At 39.2% G+C, this 19,940-nt stretch overlaps 2 protein-coding genes and 1 long non-coding RNA gene across 3 annotated transcripts in view; 1 reads left to right on the top strand and 2 right to left on the bottom strand.

Annotated features, from left to right (window-relative positions):
* LOC123877037 (protein unc-50 homolog) overlaps window positions 1-696 on the bottom strand; it is a 12,561-nt gene extending 11,865 nt beyond the window's left edge. Inside the window, exon 1 of the mRNA XM_045923547.1 lies at window positions 226-696. Coding sequence (XP_045779503.1) covers window positions 226-463 — 238 coding nt within the window. The 5' untranslated portion in view covers window positions 464-696. The remainder of the gene's footprint in view (window positions 1-225) is intronic.
* LOC123877057 overlaps window positions 1-16,898 on the top strand; it is a 24,371-nt gene extending 7,473 nt beyond the window's left edge. The window contains exons 2-3 of the long non-coding RNA XR_006798485.1: window positions 1,436-1,439; window positions 16,888-16,898. This is a non-coding gene — a long non-coding RNA (uncharacterized LOC123877057). The remainder of the gene's footprint in view (window positions 1-1,435; window positions 1,440-16,887) is intronic.
* Window positions 2,482-19,940, bottom strand: LOC123877019 (proclotting enzyme). Its single transcript, XM_045923506.1, has 7 exons — window positions 19,501-19,940; window positions 8,482-8,535; window positions 7,411-8,391; window positions 7,082-7,274; window positions 6,633-6,793; window positions 3,957-4,213; window positions 2,482-3,551 (listed from the first exon to the last, which is right to left on the bottom strand). The coding sequence occupies exons 1-7, from the start codon at window positions 19,547-19,549 to the stop codon at window positions 3,396-3,398; spliced, it is 1,851 nt and encodes a 616-aa protein (XP_045779462.1). The 5' UTR covers window positions 19,550-19,940; the 3' UTR covers window positions 2,482-3,395.

Here is a 19,940-nt window from a genome sequence, read left to right as displayed (position 1 = left end):
CCAGTCCTCTCGGTGTGCCTCCTCCAAGTTTTTCCCGCCAACTTGGTAATGTCGTCTGACCATCTAACGTTCCTTCCTATCTCTAATTATAACACAAATAATATTATTCAGTAGACTTGATCAGAGATTACTTGTAATAAAACTAAATCTATACTAAGTTAAGAGACATAAGATTTTACTGTTGAACTTTAGTGGCTTCACTTGGAGCTATAAATCAATACTCACGTTTCCTATAGTTAAAATTCCTGAAGACTTTCTGTGGGGCTACAAATAAGTAGACCATTTGCCAGGCTGCAAATTCGAAGTCCATTTGATTGAACTTGAACAATCGCCTTAGGTATTTGTATCGTTTGACCGCAGCACTGGCCGTCGTCGGCTGGTAGTTCGCTGGAGCAGGAAGAGGAGACGTACTCCGAGGATACGAAGACGTCGAGGGAGTGGGCGAAGTTGAGTATTTCATCATAACTTTGTATAAAACAACAAAATATCAATGACTAATCTTGTTCTAAGAAATTTCCACCACATATGTTTCAAGGAACACTTTAACACTATATTGCTTTCATAACTGTATTGCTATTACGTTTTTATTATTATTAAATAGAGAATTGAGAAATGAGATGTTTCTGTTGTTTTTATTGTATTAAAATAGTAAAATTTTCTTAAACCACATCACGTCATTCTTCTTGCCAAGAAAATGACAATGACATTTTTTTGATTTTGACATTTGTGACAGCTAACAGCAGTGTTTCCACTTACTATTTTGGTTTTACCCTAGTTTCTGTAGGAATTCACCCTAAATTACCCTGAAATAACCCGATTTGGACGCTCGCGTATATTTCAGGTCCATTATCAAATTCATGTAACTTAGAAGGTGTTTGGCTATCATTCAATTTTAGTCTCGTAATATTAGTAATATATATCCAACTAATTACTTTTATACTTATAAAATAATACACTATTATTCCACCGTTTCTAAAAGGTACAAAAATTATATTGGGTGGATATAAAAAATAGTCCTATCATCTGAAATTTGATTTTACCCAAAATTACTCGCTGTCAACATAAAAACGCCCTAAACCATGCCTAAAGCCTAATTTTAGTTTTTAACCTTAAAATAGGGTGAAATATTTAAAAATGGAAACACTGGCTTATAGTGACACTGACATAATATGACAGTTGATTATCACTTTGGCACTGACTTGACGGAAACGTTTAGAAATGAAACGTATAGAAAATGACGTTATTTTTAAAATTGTCGGTCTAATGGTCTAAGTTATGCCATAACTACTTGACACTAAATAAGAATCAAGAAAATCTCTATCTCTAATTCTTCTTCTTCTTCTTCTTTCTTAGCCCCTATCAATCCACTGTTGGACGTAGGCCTCACGTGCACGCCATTCCTCTCGGTGTGCATCCTCCAAGTGTTTCCCGCCAGCTTTGTAATGTCGTCTGACCATTTAACGTTCCTTCCTATCTCTAATTATAACACAAATAATAATATTCAGTAGACTTGATCAGAGATTACTTGTAATAAAACTAAATCTATCGCCCACCCACCTCTGCCGCCTCCTTTAAACTCGGACAATAGTTTAAAGGAGGTGGAAAGTTGGTACTTGGTAGATAAGAAAGTTGGAGGACGTGTCTAATCGCGCGGGTCGCGCGAACTCTAAAATACCTATGCCCATCAGCTAACACAGGCTGATGGATGGGTTTGGTAGGTGCTATAATTTTATTTACGGAATTTGCTATGAGCTATTTCTGATGCCTACTGACTCAGCGGCTAACTAAATTAAAAAGTAGTAACTAGTTACTAAAGTTACCCACATAATATTGTATTGTTAATTTATTAATTGTACAAAAATGAAACACGGATATTTTTACAATAATTGACTTTTTTATTAATTTATTAAAAATAAACTAAAGGTAAGACGTGGTTTTAAACTCATCACAAAAATTAAAATTACTTGTTACCTAAGTACATAGTTCAAAAGTAAAGGAAACACAAAAATACCAATAAGTACAATTTTATTTATCCTCTCAGTCCTATTTTAATAAATAGGTGCAAAAATATGGCATAAGTGTTATTCTAATAATGATAATGTTGAAAAAATCTTCTATGGTAACTGGTAAAATACTGACAGTTTGAGGAAATGGTTTTTATCTCTATCCAAGAAAGAAGAAGAAAAGAAAGAAGTTAGTATACCAGCTCTCTCTGTAACGTACCTAATCCCATACAAATGACAGAGACGAAAATCTCAATGGGCGTTAACCACTTTGATTCAACAACAACCAAAAATGAAACCCCCTATGATTTCGAATTGAATTTCGAATATTTTTTAAAATATTTTCGAATTAATCATCAATTAACGTTTTTTGAAAACATGCTTATGATTGGTTGGTGACTCAAAATGGTTAACGCCCACTGAGATTTTAGTTTCTGTCATTTGTAAGGGATTTCGTCAGACGAGAAGAAAAAAAAAAAAGGGATTTCGTAATAGAGAGAGCCCTCTATTCTTTCGGTGGATAGATTAGGTATAGGAAGAAAGCTTACTTGGAGGGTGAACTGTGCTTAAGGTATTGTTTTTCTCTCTATCCAAGGTACCTAATTATTGCGAAAAACGTCATCAAATTATACCTAGCTGGTCATCTGATTTTATAATACATACATGTATGGTACCTACTCTAGGTAGTTTGATGTTTTTAAATACTAAGAATAGATTCATGATTATCATGAAACAAAAATTGGTAAGTAATCACCAATGCAGACTTATATCAAGTAGGTTGAAAATCTGGAGAAAAAGATTCTAGTCACCCATCAAATTTTTTACGTGTAAAATATCTGGTTCGTAATGACGGGCTACCTGTGTAAACACTATAAGTCTAAATACTTAGTCTTGAATACACTAGGGGATATTGAATTTAAAATTCAGTACCGGGGAATAAAGTACTGTAAGTATTTCATTTTGGTCACGCGCTTACTAGAGGGCGCCAGGATATTAATTGAACCCAGGCACTACACGGGCTAGAATCATGGCTAGCGCCAACTGCGTCACGTAGACTCTTCGATGAAGAATTGTCTCTGTGTAGCGCATCATGTTGTGGGGCACTTTGCCGTAACCATTAGCACCAAGAGACGAAGCCGCTCGGAACGTAAAGGTGCCAGGCTGAAACCAAAGAGGAGCAGCAGTGGGGACCTCAGCTGTGCTAGTGACGTCTGGCCCCCAAAGGTGGAGAGTGAGCATAAGGGACAAGGAGGAGAGCTAATATAATTTATAGGGAGTCAAGAAGACGGTCCGGGAAAAGATAAAGGGCGCCCACACGCGATTCGGTCCATATAACCGTGAGGTTGGTGGGGCAATGGGAGGTGGAGGGTTGTCCCCTAGTACATCCAAGGCCTAAGAGAGGTGTTGTTGCAGCCAGCTGAGGTAGTGCGTGACGCGCGTGTACACGCCCGGGTAGCCGGGCTCGCCGCACTTGTTGCCGAACGACACCACGCCGATTTGCGTCCAGCGCCCCGCCGCCAGCAGCATCAGCGGACCGCCCGAGTCGCCCTGGAATAAACAAACATATTTAGCCTTTTAAAAAAAAATTGAAAATATTACAATAAAACTTAAAGCTAGCCTTATCTTATTCGGACTGTACGAATCATGCCCAGGCGGAATGTTGCCAAAAATACTGGCTGCATTTCTGCGCTGGACAGCCAGGCAGATCCTCAAGTCTTTGAAACCTTAGATCACTCAGCGGGCGATGAAGAGAGCTATGCTTGTAATTTCTCTACGTGATCAAATCCGAAGCTGAAGTGGCAATGGGCAGGTCATATAGTTCGAAAAACTGACTATTTAGTTCCTCTAGGGCAACCAGCGCACAGGACTCTCTTCTGATCTGATGATGACTCACTTCAGTAGCTACAGAACCCTCAACTGTAGCTATAGAGGCCCCGGTGCAGGATGGCTTACCTGGCAAGCGTCGACTCCTCCTCTAGGATAGCCAGCACACAGGAACGTGTCAGTGATGGGCTGGAAGTACGCCCGGTCACAGTCCTCGTTCCTCCATACAGGCAGCTTGGCCTCTAGCTGCCTGGAGCTCTCCCCCCCACCGTACCTGGTGGTGCCCCATCCCACCACAGTGGCCATAGAGCCGTCGAACTGTTGGCGCGATAGATCCCCATGGGGCAGGCAGATTGGTATCACGTATTTTGACTTCTGAACGTTTTCTGGAACAATATTGGTAATAAAGTTTACCTAATCTTTTTGTTTGCACATCATCACATGCACATTTATGGTAGACGATGTAATGTAGGTAGGGTTTTTGACGATGAAGAATTGGAATTTGAGTCAAATAACTTTTAAATGACTGAGAGTTATATAGAGCCAAGAGCGTGTTAAAACGAGACACATCTATGTCCTTATTATAAGCCACGTTGTTATTGTAATTAAAGTCTAAGAAAAGTCAAAGTTAAAGTTCTATAGCTCTTAGCTTAGCAGCGGCTTACAACAACTGAATTTTCTGGAGCAGAGTTAATTTTTGGGCTTCCATTTAGTGCGTACGCGTTTGAGAATTCTTATACCTATATATACCACTATCCTTACTGTGTTTTTTTAAACTTTATTCAATAGTAATTGCAGATGGATGTATTAGCAGAGCAGCATAGACAGAAAAAATTCCATAAATTTTGGAAGGAAACAAACAAATTAAACCCTAGAGCGAGCCTCCCTGTTAGTGTCGATGGGGAAACGGATGCAAAACGTATAGCTAACATATTCAAGGAGCATTTTAGAGTCCAATCACCATTAACTCGGAATCAGTATGCGCAGAGGGTTGATTTACCTGCGTCGGGCTCTTCTCTATCATTTAGCGCTAAAGAGGTAGAGAGTATTATAAAGAGCTTGGCGAGGGGAAAGGCTGCGGGACATGATGAACTGAGTGTAGAGCACCTGTTGAATGCGGGTTCTCATGTTTACCGGATCCTTGCTATGTTTTATACGTTTTGCATCCGACACTCGTACCTTCCTGCAGACCTAATGGAGAGTGTAGTTGTGCCTGTAGTTAAAAATAAAACGGGTGATATTGCCGATAAAGGTAACTACAGGCCAATTACATTAGCCACAGTATTGGGAAAGGTGTTTGATGGTCTGCTTGACCGCCAGCTCAGTGGATATATAAAATTAAATGATGCACAGTTCGGCTTTAGAAGAAATGTATCCACGGAAAGTGCTATACTGGCGCTCAAGCAGACTGTTAAATACTATACTGACAGGAAGACACCTGTCTATGCCGCTTTTCTCGATCTTTCTAAGGCATTTGACCTTGTTTGTTACGAACAGCTGTGGACAAAGCTGAGGGACCTTAATGTGCCACCAGAATTGGTTAATATATTAAGGTTTTGGTATAGCTCACAAACGAACAGGGTCAAATGGGCTGGTGCTTTTTCGGATCCATATCACCTTGAATGCGGAGTTCGACAGGGTGGACTAACATCTCCCTCCCTGTTTAACGTCTACATTGATCAGCTGATTGATGGACTCCGCCGAACCGGAATTGGCTGCTCTATTGATGGCACTATGGTTAATAACTTGAGTTATGCAGACGATATGGTTCTGCTGAGTCCATCAATTAGCGCACTGAGAAAGTTACTCAAGATGTGCGAGTCGTATGCTGAGTCACATGGACTCATGTATAATGTAAAAAAGAGTGAGCTATTAGTTTTTAAGAGCAAAGGTAACTCGCCGGATGATATCCCTCCTGTGACTCTTAACGGAGTTCCTCTTAAAAGAGTCACAGAGTTTAAATATCTAGGGCATATTGTTACGGAAGACATGTCTGATATAAAAGATATGGGAAGGGAGCGCAGGGCGTTGGCAGTCCGATGCAATATGGTAGCTCGCAGGTTTGCACGTTGCAACAAACAAGTAAAAATAACTCTCTTTAAGGCATATTGCCAAACTTTCTACACGTGCAGCCTGTGGGTGTCATATACGCAGAGGACCTACAATGACCTGCGCGTCCAATATAATAATGGATTCAGGGTGCTGATGGGGCTGCCGAGATTCTGCAGTGCGTCACTGATGTTTGCTGAGGCTCGTACCGACGATTTTTATGCAATTATGAGAAAAAGAGCAGCATCGGTGATGAGCAGAGTCCGTGGTAGCTCCAACGGCATTCTGAAGACTTTGTCTGAAAAACTAGATAATCCATTTATGAGACACTGGATTGGTTTGCACATGCACTCTTAGTGTCTCATGGATGGGTATCTAGTCAAATAAATTTATATTATAATAAATAAACTAACCTAGTTACTAACATAGTCTTAAGCAATTGTTTGTATTACTAACAAAATGGATGTAATATCTGGAATAAAGATTATTATTATTATTATTATTATTTATTCAGATACAAGTTAGCCCTTGACTGCAATTTCACCTAGTGGTAAGTGATGATGCATTCTAAGATGGAAGCATGTTAACCTGAAAGGGATATGGCAGTTTGTATTAAACCCATACCCCTTTGGGACATGGCATCGTACCGAAACGCTAAATCGCTTGGCTTTACCGGTAGGGTGGTAACTAGCCACGGCCAAAGCCTGCCACCAGAGGTTATGTTCCTAAATTTAGTAAGATGGTATATAAACTTACCAGCCAACACCAGCACAGCGATGTCGTTGTAATACCCGACCCTGGAGAACTGCTCGTGCGCCCGCACGGCGCTGACCCGCAGCGTCACGGGGCGGGAAGGCTCATCATCACGAGACAGGTCCACATCACCGAGCCGCACGCTGAACTGGCGGGCTGGGAAACTGGAACAGGGTAAGGGTTGATAGTTTAGATCTTTTACTAATGGAAAATTTAATTTGCAAGCGTCACTTGTATTAAACTTGATGGCGCCGTTTGAAATTAGAATGTTAGAAGTTCCAGATGTGAATTACATCTAGAACTTCTAACATTCTAAACTTTTAAACTTTCCTTGATAAAACGAAAAATCAGAAACTAGCAGATAGAACATACATCTACAGCCCTTGCTTGGATTCCCTGGTGCAGCAATCCGTGGATAAAATATGGTACGAAGAAAATAATGTAAAACTTACGGCCTTTGCTTGGAATCCCTGGTGCAATGGGCGGCAGTCAGCACGTGTCTCCTGCCCACCAGAGTGCCACCACACCAGAACTCGCGCCGCTTGCTGCCATGCAGGTATATGGCAGCCATCCACGGCCACGCTCCTGGCTTGGACTCCGTGCCACCCACGATTCTGCCACCTTCGTCTTCTCTCTGCCCACAATCTGGAGTTTAAACAAATTAAAATACATTTTTGAAAATATAATATACATTTAAAAATTTCGTAAGGTTAAGGGACTGGACTAAAAATAAATAAAATAAAAATTCATTTAGCGAATAAAAATGTAAAGAAAAAATTACCATTTACATCGACTATGTTGGAGTAGTTCGCGATGAAAGGTGCCAAGGTGTAATAGCTGGTTGTCGATGGTACCCTTGTCGTCGTGGTCGTAGGTGCTGTAGTGACAGGTCGAGGAGTCGTAGTTATAGGCCTTGGTCTTTTAGTCGTCAAAACTAAGATGGCTGAGGGTTTCTTAGTAGTCGTAGGCTTTGGTCTTGGCCGTTGGGTTGTAACAGGAACCAAGTATGTTGGCTTACTTGTTGTAGATACAACGGGCTGTGCTATTGCCTGTGTAGCTGGAACTACGCCATCTCTTGGGCAACATACTCCAGGAACAAATAAGTCCTTAAAACATAGAGATTCTCGAAGATTCACTAAGTTCAACAGCAGTTGTGGACAATTGCTCAAATCTTCACAAATGCCGTCTTCCCCTTCAGGCGTGGTACAGGATTTTGCATCATTCCTATCCAAATCACCGGTAGCTATTCTCGTTATGGGTGCATCAGGTAAAACCTGTGGCAACGCTTTCTTTACTATTGGTGCAATTTTATCTGTCACGTTTCTTCCCAGAACGTTTTTGCTTATGGTGTAAAGAGCTTGAGGAAGCTGTTGCAAGTTAGGGTCTGACTCGTTTCTATCATTTTCATTTACTATGTCTATTAAGTAATGACCCACAGTGTTTATAGCTCCTAAAGTTTCGGATATTCTCGTAAACGCAGACTGTGATAGTAGTCTTCCATTATTTTGGTTATTTCTGGATTCCGAGTCAATTAAGTCAGCAGATGTTCTGTAGCTTTGAGGGTACTCTTGATAATTCTGTTGATCTTGACGTTGGTATGGGCTTTGATTATGAGAATAATGATATGGCTGATTGTAAGGGCCATTGTAATAGGTTTGGATGTCAGGAGATCTTTTCCTTGGAGATGTGAACTGGTGCCATGGAGGATGTCCTGGCTGGACGTAAGGATACGAATGTTGACTCGATGACTGCACGAAGGAGACTGGAAAGAGAAAATAGAGTATGGGTTTATTCAGTGCATTTTTGGTTGAAATTAACAGAAGATGTAATAAAATTATTGATGCATACCTACCCGGATGGTGGGCCGGGTGCTGGCATCTAACGTGTAATGTTAGAAGAAGGATACCTGTAAATGAGAAAAAAATATTAGGCTTATTATTTAAGTAGGCTTGGCCTGGTATCAAATAGATAAATCTTAGGTAAAATAATTTGCAAATTAACTTTTAAGTGTTTTGTACTCTGCAGGACTTTGGCTTGTTTACCGCCCAATCTTTGAATTAGAAAATTGTTTTCTGTTTTTTGAATCATGATTATTTCTGGTTAGGGCCACCTTCAAATGATTTCTTAGGATTTAAGTATTTAATTAGTTTCGTATAAAAATTTTAGTAGTTAAGTCCAAAATATCGAATTCAAGAACATTTTGTTATCATCCGAAAATGACTTAAAACCATTAAATTATTCATTTTCTTAGCAAGTCTTTCACGTAAGGACAAGTAGCGTCCTATTATCTTACTGAAACAGGGCAAACATGTAGATTTGTGATGTTTATAAAGCACTCATGTCTCATTAGTTAGGTAGTTTCTTTTACGCCATTGTTAATTGCGTCTTCAGCGCTTAAAATGTCTCGCGAATTCTTTTGCTTTATAATTGTTTATTATTACGAGTATGATACTTCATTCAAGGTATAAAGCTAAGGTAGGCATGTGTACATACTAAAAATTCGAAGCACAGAGCCCATAATTATTAGTTCAAAATCCGGACGGAAAACGGTTGAATTTTGAAATTTTTGGCAGTTTTTCAATATCACGCGGGCATGATTATAATATATATAATGATTATAATATTATATATAATTATAGTAAGGTAATTACAATTAGATAGAATTATTTATACGGAACCAACGGAATACCTATTAACTAATATTACCTACTTAATTGTTTTAGATGGTTCACTCTGCCAATGGCCTCTATTCTATATACCTACCTACCTACCCCTATTTAAAATCAATTTAGCTGGGTTTTAGTTGACTTAAAAAGTAAAACTAGATTGATTCAAAGTTAATCGAAAAAATACCATAGCTCTACTTATTTAACAAAAAATTAACGTACCTAATTCATGGGTATTTTTTTAACTTTCCAATTTCCTAACTGCGCGATTTTATCAAAAAAGGCGATCATAAAAAACAGCACGTCTCCAAAATGAGTGAAACCATATCCGTAGCATCTCGCCGGAGTTTGAAGAGAAACCGAAGAAGCGTGACGGTGGACATTTTTTTTCTTTGTCAAATTAAAAGCCTATATAATCACAACGCGTGACGACGGCAACACATTTCCAACGCTGCTTCTATAATGTTTGTTTCGTTAGCTTCTAACAAGCAAATCGCTTCTCACAGAAACGCATAAGCGACATGCTGTGCTTGGCGCTTAAGACTTGAACGAACTTGAGTTTAAGATATGCGCGACTTTATAGATAGATAGATATAGATAGATAGATAGATAGATAGATAGGAACGGCATTCCGAACCAGTGGTAGATTTTTTGACGATTCAAAAGCACTTGTAAAAGTTTAATTGAATAGGTAAAAACATTTTGAATTTTGATAGACGGACGGATCGATGGATGGATGGACGGACGGACGGACGGACTGGCATACAGACAGATACTTGTAGATAGATATTTTTCTTTGATTTTACGCCACCGTAGCCTAATTTTGACATTATCGTGGATTCAAGATCAAACCTAGAGCCCCCTCCGTCTAGTTCGCTCTGATCATAGCGTCCCAAAGCGCGTTTAATGTCGTAACCTCCTTTTATCCAGAGGTTAAAGAACGCAGTGTGGAGCAAAGAGACCGGTTGCGCCGAAACTTATCGCTGAATGTTCCCATTTGTTTCATTTTATTTATTTTGTAAATGTAACGGGTTGGAGGGCAGTGCAGTGGCACAACGAGAGCCTTTCCTTGCGTTTTATATAAGAAGGTACTCATTAAAACAAGCTTTTGCGGCTTTTGACTACAAGGTGTAGGCAAAAGCTTGTTTAGCGTCCCCGATATGGTAAAATAATTTATAAGTATAGCTTTGATAAAGCTTGAATAGTTTAAAGGTGCCAATGCACCTGAGCTGCGCTGCGCTGCACTGCAGACCGCGGAACAGTGCGGCAAAATATTATTTCTATCATTTTGTATGGAGCATATCGCACTAGAGTGGTGCTGCCGCGCGTCACGGCTGGAGAGAATATTGTGCAGCGCGCTGCCGCGACGCGCAGTTCAGCTGCAGTTCAGTTCGAGTGCGTGGGCACCTTTAAGCTCAAATAACTCGGAAACAATGTAGACGAGAAAAGAATTTTTGAAATCGGATGAGTAGGTAGTTTCGGAGATTACCCCCTACATCCAAACTTACTTAACAACACACATACCGATAAGGCTAGCTTTAAGTTTTATTGTAATATTTTCAATTACACACATTATTTAGGTAGGTATTTTTCAATATTAGTATAGATTCTCTGAGAAGTACGGGAATTTCGAAAATTCAGTCTTTTTATTGTCTACTTAATAAAGGGAACCTCTGTGCAAAATTATTATAGAATAGAATAGAATTTCTTTATTTGCATAATGTGTGTTACAAAAGATAATTACCTCCTATCGTAGGTAATTATTACAAAAGTTCAACACATTAGCCGTAGCAAAGTCAAGTCAAAGTCAAAGTCAAAATCATTTATTCAAAGTAGAATTGTACTCTTTTTGATGGTCGAAATTGTAAATTTGTACGATATAGTGGTGGTAATAAATTACGTAACTTAAAACTAAAGCTACGAGGGTTCCAAACGCGCCCAAGTCTGAGAAGAGCCCACAACAAACTCAGCTGGGTATTAGTAGTGGCGTACAAAATATTGTTGTAGTTAATAGTAAACCTAAGGATTCCCGAAGTCAACAATAATGTAATATGAAAGTTGAATTGCTTAAAACGCACTAACTCGAAAAATTAGAGGTTCGTGCCCGGAATCCCCGAACGGCCGACGTTTTTACTAATAGGCTACTATCACCGCTGCATTTTAAAATAGACACATGCTTTAGTATAATAATATTATGTGTGGAATCAATTAGATAGCTGGTTTGGTTGGCATTGGCCCTACTGATCGTGAATCCAAGTAGGTGCGCGGGTTTCGTCAGAGGCGTCTCTAGAAAGTGTTATTTTATTTCATAACGTGGTCGTTTACGCAACACTTTGTTTTGGATTTGTTTCTCTAGAAAGAGAATGCGTTGGTTGTAATGCATGAGAAATCGCTTAGGTATGTGTAAAACATGGTCGTCTGTAATTATGGATGTTGCTTTTCATTTGATGACCAAATAAACGCTTGCCCGCTTAGTTTGTTTGGTCGTTTTTACCTATGTGTTAATAATCACATTCATATCACACTTCACACTATCACACTTCACACTTCCCACTAATATTATAAAGAAGAAAGTTTGTATGTGTGTGTGTGTGTGTGTGTGTGTATGTATGTTTGTTACTCCTTCACGCAAAAACTACTGGACGGATTGGGCTGAAATTTAGAATGGAGATAGATTATACCCTGGATTAGCACATAGGCTACTTTTTATCCCGAAAAATCAAAGAGTTCCCACGGGAATTTTAAAAACCTACATCCACGCGAACGAAGTCGCGGGTATCAGCTAGTTCGTATTAAATTCTAAACGAGTATTAGGTACCTACTTACATCAGAAAGTTTTAAATTGTATCTAGGAAGTTGGCAAATCAGTCTTTGTAATGGACGTGCGAGACCTTCGTTGATTTATAAAAGCTGAAAGCTTGTCTGCGTATTGCCCCCAACACAGGGAAGAACGAATAGCGATTACGAAGTCTAAAGACAATACGTAGAGAAACATTCAGCTTTTACAAAATAACGAAGGTCTGGCACGCGCTGGCTCTTAGTCCACTATCTATACTATCTATATAATCTATACCTACTAATAAATAAAATTGGAGTGTCTGTCTGCAATTTCGAAATAACTACCGCATATTAAGGTCATATGGTTATTTGAATGATACCATAACTGAATCACACGTTTTCAAAATTTTTGTCTGTCTGTCTGTCTGTCTGTTTGAGAAGGCTAATCTTTGGAACGGCTGAACCGATTTTGACGGGATTTTCACAGACAAGTAGAGGATTGACCAGAGAACAACATAGGGTACTTTTTTAACCGACTTTCAAAAAGGGAGTTGTGTTTTTCTACCTATGTACACCGAAATCTCCGAGATTTCTGAACCGATTTGCGTAATTTTTTTTAATCGTTAATGGAACTTTGCGACATTGTTCCATAAAAAATTTGGATTCCAACTCCTCAATCCTGATACTCCAGAGGATCTGACCAATCCACGCGGGCGAAGCTGCGGGCATCATCTAGTTATTATTCATAGAAGCAGTCGGTTTTTTCGACCGTTGTTAACGGTTGCATTGATTTCATAACAAGTGACCCAAATGCACAGCGCTGGGAAATACATGTATGCCTCATCGATACTGCGCTCACGTGGCCATTTTTAAATAATAGCTCAATTTTTTTAAATGTGCTCTATTGAGTATGTTTTTTTGGCAAGAGAGTCCGTGGATTCCAAATTTATCAACCTCTTTTCCACACGGACATCTATGCTGATGGCACAGTGGTGTTCCCAGTCTGGACCTATGAGCCACACGAAAACGATTTTGGATGGCAAGACATGAAGCCAATACCCAGATTCCTTATCGGATATGCTAGGAGCCTGGCTTGATCCCTTTGACTTGTAAGATTTTGCAGCAAATTCGAATGTGTCAGCTGAACCAATGGCAAATCCCAAAGTTTTTGTGTAGTACGTTCCTTCGGAATATCGACATTGGGACATCTGACCTTCCAACTCTCTAGGGCCTCTGTGGCATAGGTCAATGATATTGAATTGGATTTGAGAATTTGAGAGCTAAGCTCTCTTATACTATGCACAGAGGACAGAAAAGCCGGAAGAGCTACACTGGAAATTTTCCTCACGCCGATGCCACCGTACTTGAGCGGTAAAGTAGCTTGGTTCCAGGAGTGCTCATCAAAAGTTAAATTTAGAATTTGTAAGTCTATTATATTATTTTCCTTTCGGCTTTTATATTATGTATTTATTTTGTACACGAGCGTGAGAGTGAAAAGTATATAGGTAAAATAATCAATTCAATACCTAGACAAGACTTGAACAGTAATAATAAAATAGTATTGGCGTCACTCAGAAAAGCAGGTATTATTTAAATATTTTTATCGAATTATTGGAATGTCCTCTCCAAAACCAACACAAAAAAACACAAGTTTAATGTGCAAGGTCATCCGAGAGTTTTAATCTAAACAAACTAATGCCAAAATAAATAATTTAATTAGAGCGTGATTGCTATCACAACATCTAATTATCCAGTTCACAACCCAAATACCGAAAATATGCGATATCGCTCCGAATCTCAGAAGGAGACTGAACTAAAACCTTCAAAACACCCGTATTTATGCAAGTTCAATCTTGTTGGCCTCCTAGTAACAGATTGTATGACATCGAATGAGCCAAATATCGATTTTACCAAACTACCTTCATCAGCTAAATTAATAATTTTATATTATTTTTGACAACTCAAATCAACTTTTTAAAAATAACCTTACAGTTGATACCTTTTGTAAAAGCATAATTTGGCGTAATTGTACAAGCACATTAAAATAAGAATGTTAGAGTCGGTTAACGGAATGCATGACTGATTGTGGTAACTGGCAAGTAAGTGGTAACAGTAATAATAACAATAACAATTTTAAGCGCTTCCGTAACATGTAGTTTAGTTAGGGACGCTTTTACTTTTTGCGGTTAGCGTTTCTGATGGTGTGGCTCCACAGTTTGCCAAATGATTCGAGTTCGGGAAAATTTTACGAAAGAAAGGCATTCGGCAAATCTTCTAGCCCTTATTCGGGATACAGCATCAGTTTCCCCTTCTTTGGGTACCTTCGAGTCTATAAAATAAAAAAAGATACGGCGAATGTTTGGGATTTGGAAAATGTTTGATGAATTTTTTTAAATCAGTTTGGCTAATCCAGCGTCTTAGAAAGGTACGAAATCAGCACTTTTTGGATCATGGAAAATAAGTCTGTGTGAGGTCATCGTTTTTAAGGGTTCTGTATTTGCAGGGTGGTAGGTAGGTACCCTTGATACGTTGTTTTACGACTACCCTGGCGCAGTGACGAACGCTGTGGTCTTATTAGTGGGAGGTCCCGGATTTAAATATCCTGGCAGGGCCCCTTTGGAATACGTGGTGGATGTGGTGGCTAGTTATCACCCTACCGGTAAAGCGTGCCTCGAAACGTTGGCTTTCCGGTACGATGCTGTATAGAAATCAAAGGGGTATGGGTTTACAAAAAATTGCCCTACCTCTTTCAGATTAGCCCGCTTCCATCTTAGACTGCAATACCACCTACAACCAGGAGAGATTGCAGTCAAGGGTCAACTTGTTTCTGAATTTTAAAAAAAGCGATCCATATAAGGTAAGGTAATACTGCGAAATTTCACCGCATGATTTTTCTGAAATTGTAGGTATATGGCCGCACGCGCTCGCGAAAAATACGCACCAACCTGTGGCACCAACGCACTTCATACAATTTCTGTCTCAGAAACTCACGCGGTGTTTCGCTTTCAACTTTGACAAACTCGGGGACTTACGCAAAGTATTATATATTAGTATAAGTACTCCTTGTAAGTTACAAGGACCCCGTTGTTTTGAAACGCTCCTAAAATCTACGAGTGTCTTCATGACAGTCATTCAGTGAAAGCCAATGATGTCATCCGTGTCCGTGATTAGATTCATCGCAGATTTGCATGACGCGTTGTGAATGGACCTCTTATACATTTGCCGACAAAGAATTACGTATAGATAAAGAGCGGTGTTAGCCTAGTGGTTAGGGCTGTCTTTTCGGGAGGTCGGCGGTTCGATCCCGGGCACGCACATTAACTTTTCGGAGCTGAATAAAGCGTCTATCCAGTCCTTGCCTTAGCAATTTTGTCGTCTGTTGTTTTCGTTTCAATGGTTAGTTTTTCATATTTCATTTTTAAACCGTACCGTTTTCGGTTAAAGCGCCGGCCACACAGGCCGCGTATGCGTCGCGTAAGCGTAGACGTAGCGCGTACCATTGCGTTGTAACGTATGGAACTGTATGAGACACGGCATACCGCTTGCGTGGCGTGAACGTTCGCGTAGACGTAATGCGTGTTATGTTTACGGATTCACGCGCGTCACTACGCGCGTGTCACGTGTACGTGCGCGCGTGTGAATCGGCTTTTAATCAAGTTTTAATTAATATCCATAATGACACCTAGTTCGTAGGTCAAATATTCCATAAAATTACCTATATATTATTAGGAACCTTTTCTACTAAGTAACTCTTAGTGAAAGGCGAAAGCTCATGATGTCACCCAGTTTGCGGATTTCTATGTCGTGTTGTGAATGGGAATATGGATTCGAGCTGTAATGAGAAGAGTTGTTATTGTTTGTTGCTTTATCACACACCTCCACAACGCGTCATCTTTATAATTTCACTTTGAAATTCTATTAAATTCATTTTGATAAATCTACACCTCGGGTTTCTTTTAAAAAACCGGCCAAGTACAAGTCAGACTCGTGCACTGAGGGTTCCGTACACGGATAATTTTCCGACATTTTGCACGATAAATCAAAAACCATTATACATAAAAATAAAAAAAAAATTGGTTTAGAATGTACATTGTACAGGTAAAGAAAGCCCTTTCATATTATGATACCCACTTGGTATAACTATCTTACTAATAGTTTTTGATTTATTGTGCAAAATGTCGGTAAAAATACCCGAGTACGGAACTCTCGGTGCGCGAGTCAGGCTCGCACTTGGCCGGTTGTTTTCTTTCGGACTGTGTTCTACTGTTAGTCCTATTTGGCCGTTACAGGTTACAGCGTCACCGGTGGTACGGTGAGCGGACTGATGCCGGAAGGGCGGGGCGGTCCAAATCCTAGCGGTTCGAATTAGAAATGAGGAGGCAAATCGCTTTAAACGTATATAGGAATTTCGACTACGTACGGGTGCAGACTGCAGACCTTGGCGATGCCTTACAGTACGATAGTAGAGTAGTTGTCTTGGTCAAGGAGAGCGTCCCTCGGTCGTCTCCTGGAGGGACTGCTGGATCTGGGTCATAAGATGTAGTATACCTAAGTAGATCTCGCATCACACTAATATTATAAAGGCGAAAGTTTGTATGTGTGTGTGTGTGTGTGTGTGTGTGTGTATGTTTGTTACTCCTTCACGCAAAAACTACTGGACGTATTTGGCTGAAATTTGGAATGGAGATAGATAATATCCTGGATTAGCACATAGGCTACTTTTTATTCCGGAAAATCAAAGAGTTCCCACGGGATTTCAATAAACCTAAATCCACGCGGGCGAAGTCGCGGGCATTGGCTAGTAAATACTATAGTGACACGTTAACCTGAAGTCGGTCACTCGAACCGGACTCATGTTCCAAGTGTTACGGCAACTTATTCGCATCCGGTAACCGGTTATGTAGCGTCTCGTAATAGCTCTGTAACCGGTGAATAATAACACAAAGAGGGTAGCTTGTTACGAAAAGAAATACGTATTTAAATTAACTAGTGGTTCGACCCGAATTAAGACCTTGGGGTACCCCATAATTCCCATAAGATAGTTTTAACTATCATCATCATCATCATGATCAACCCATTGCCCACTACTGAGCACGGGTCTCTCAGAGTGTGAAGCGGTTAGGCCATAGTCTGCCACGCTCTGGCCCAGTGTGGATTGGCAGACTTCACAGTTTTGAGTACATGGAGAACTCTCAGGCATGCAGGTTTCCTCAGGATGTTTGCAAGTGATAATCGGTTAAAACGCCCATAAGACATAACTGATGTTTACTAAGTATATAACGTTTTAATTTAATAGTTAACTTTTATCATTAGACACAAAAAGAGTTTGGACATGTATGTATGTAAGTATATACTTTATTCCACCACTAAACACAAATGACAGGTACCAGAGGAACCGCCAATGCGTTGCCGGCCTTTCAGGAATTCGTTTGTTCGCCCCTCGAATAACCCCAGTTGTAATCTAATGGGAACACAGCAGGGAAGTTTTTTATAACGGAACCATCAACCAGTGCTCAGCAACTATATATAAGTGTCTGTATATCAGTCCTTGTGTAACCGGTTACGATATAATTGGTACATTAATAGAATATTAAATTAAATAATTAATATAAGTAGCAAGCAACTCTAGCCTTGGCACTACTTTCGTTTGTAAATACATAAAATGGCGGGGAAATGGGTTGATGGAGTTAGTTTGATGACTATTATAGTAAATGCTAGCTTATGCTTGCACTATAGGTACAATAATTTTATTCATTTCAAACTACGGAAATATTAATATAATATAATATATAAATATCGCACACCCTACTTTGAATTTACAAAGTAGGGTGAGCGATATTTATATATTATATTATATTTCCGTAGTTTAAAATAGTCAGATCTATGTCAAAGAAGACTTCAGCTCTACTTTTTTGCTCCCTAAGAAGCGCAATGAATGAAAGTGAAAATCTTCTATTGCATTTTTTATCATACCTAGATAAAAACACCTAAGTTATCGATTTTGAGGAAATACAAATAAGTTACTAAGTATAAGTACCTAGATACTTAGTATTTATTTTATTGTTTCCGTTATTCAAGGCCTACTAAATAAATTTACAGTTAGGTACAGTTACAAATAAGGGTAAAAACTTTTTAAAATATTTTTTACAAATTCTTTGAAAAAAAAATTAATTAGGTATGAGTTATTTAAATAGTTACGCACTTAGAGAACTCAAAAATGCGTTAATAGTGTACTTACTTATCTACACGGCAGGTTAAATGCGGGTTTGACCTGGTTTCCATAGCCGAAGTATAGTTCGTTACTTAACTAGGAACATATTTCTAGACGATAATTTGAAAAGTGTAAGCCAGACTAGTCTGGAATTTTCTATTGAGCACTTTGAAACCTAATAACCTAACGACTCATACTGGAATTCATAGTCAAGATAGGGTCTTCTCAAGGCGATCATTCAGACGACATGAGTCTAGGATATGACATATTATGTTACCCGAATGGTCCCCTAAAGAAGCTTCTTTCTTAACTATGAATTCCAGTGTTAGTGTTTAAACGGTCCCCTAGGAGCCAAAAAGTCTATACCTACCTTGTTCAGGAAGTCAATATAGCGCGTTCTCTCTTGCACAATTGTATAGAAGTGAAAAGGACGCACCATGATCGGGATTGGTCAGTGGGTAAGACCATTTCCCTAAAATGTAAGGTCGCGTTTACAAAACATTTAATTTTCCTTGTTTTGGGTGCTACTTTCTATATTTTTCTTTGATTTTTCAGAAACGATACTATGGTTTCTATAATTTTTTCAATCTTTCATTTGCCGCAATATCCAAACTTGCTCTTTGATCTTATTGACTGAATTTATAATATTTTAAGATTTCACTAAACAACTTCTCAAGGTTTTAGGGCCCGATAGAACTGAGGCCCAGAGGGTAGACCGGTGCTCCATTCTTGTCTTCCACTGACAAGACAAACATAACATTTTCTCTGAACTAAGAAAAACCTTGGCCACGGGTCCTAACTAATACTAGCCAATTCCGGCCGTCAACTTGTCAAGCCTTCGGCAATATTGAACTACCCTCATTTGATAGTCTATCAAAGGCTTTTGTATCTTGCTGCGTTAGGATCGAGTAGTAGGTAAATTTTTAATGGCGAACGAGCTAACTGAAGTATCTAGGTTAGTTCAATCTATACAGGCGTAAGTAGGTATCTGGTTCAATGATTCATGACTTCTAAGTTCTCTAATTTGATTTAATTTGAATGTCTTTACCACAACACATCAAAAAATTTGTCATAAAAACTAATATTTAATTTAAAAAAAATTAGACGATCTTTATTAAATTATTTTCTTGGAGAAAAAAAATCAAGGAAGTTTTTCGGCTGTACGGTCATCGACCTTTGCCTGTCCTAAAAAGTAAACAAAAAAACTATAACTTACCGACGACCACATCAGTGTAGCACTTCCCTAACCCAATAGCACTCGTCATAATGCCAGTTCTAATGTAACGCTTACGTCACAGCACTTTCACTTAGCGGGCAACATCGTTTAATCACTTATGAAACCGAGGACGCGGCCGCTGCACTCAAGTTCAACGCACCATCAGACAAACCACCGAAAAAATACAACAAAAAAAGAATTTCCGAACGCAATGCGAGATGTCAGATTCGGTTTCCCGAAATTCCGCGCGCAAAAAAGAACACAGAATTTTAAAATTTCGAACGCAGCACGCTTTACTTTTTTTTAAATTTGTTGTTGGCACGTGAATCCTGTTTTCGTGACTCTCGAAAACAGTAGTTTTTTAAATTTTTAAACACAGATTCAAAACGCGGTTTTCCGCGGTATTTTTTTTTTTTATAAAAACGCGTGTCGTGCGCTCA

Source organism: Maniola jurtina, chromosome 22 (genome assembly GCF_905333055.1).
Source record: "Maniola jurtina chromosome 22, ilManJurt1.1, whole genome shotgun sequence".
NCBI lineage: Eukaryota > Metazoa > Arthropoda > Insecta > Lepidoptera > Nymphalidae > Maniola > Maniola jurtina.
This window is presented reverse-complemented; position numbering and strand designations above follow the sequence as displayed.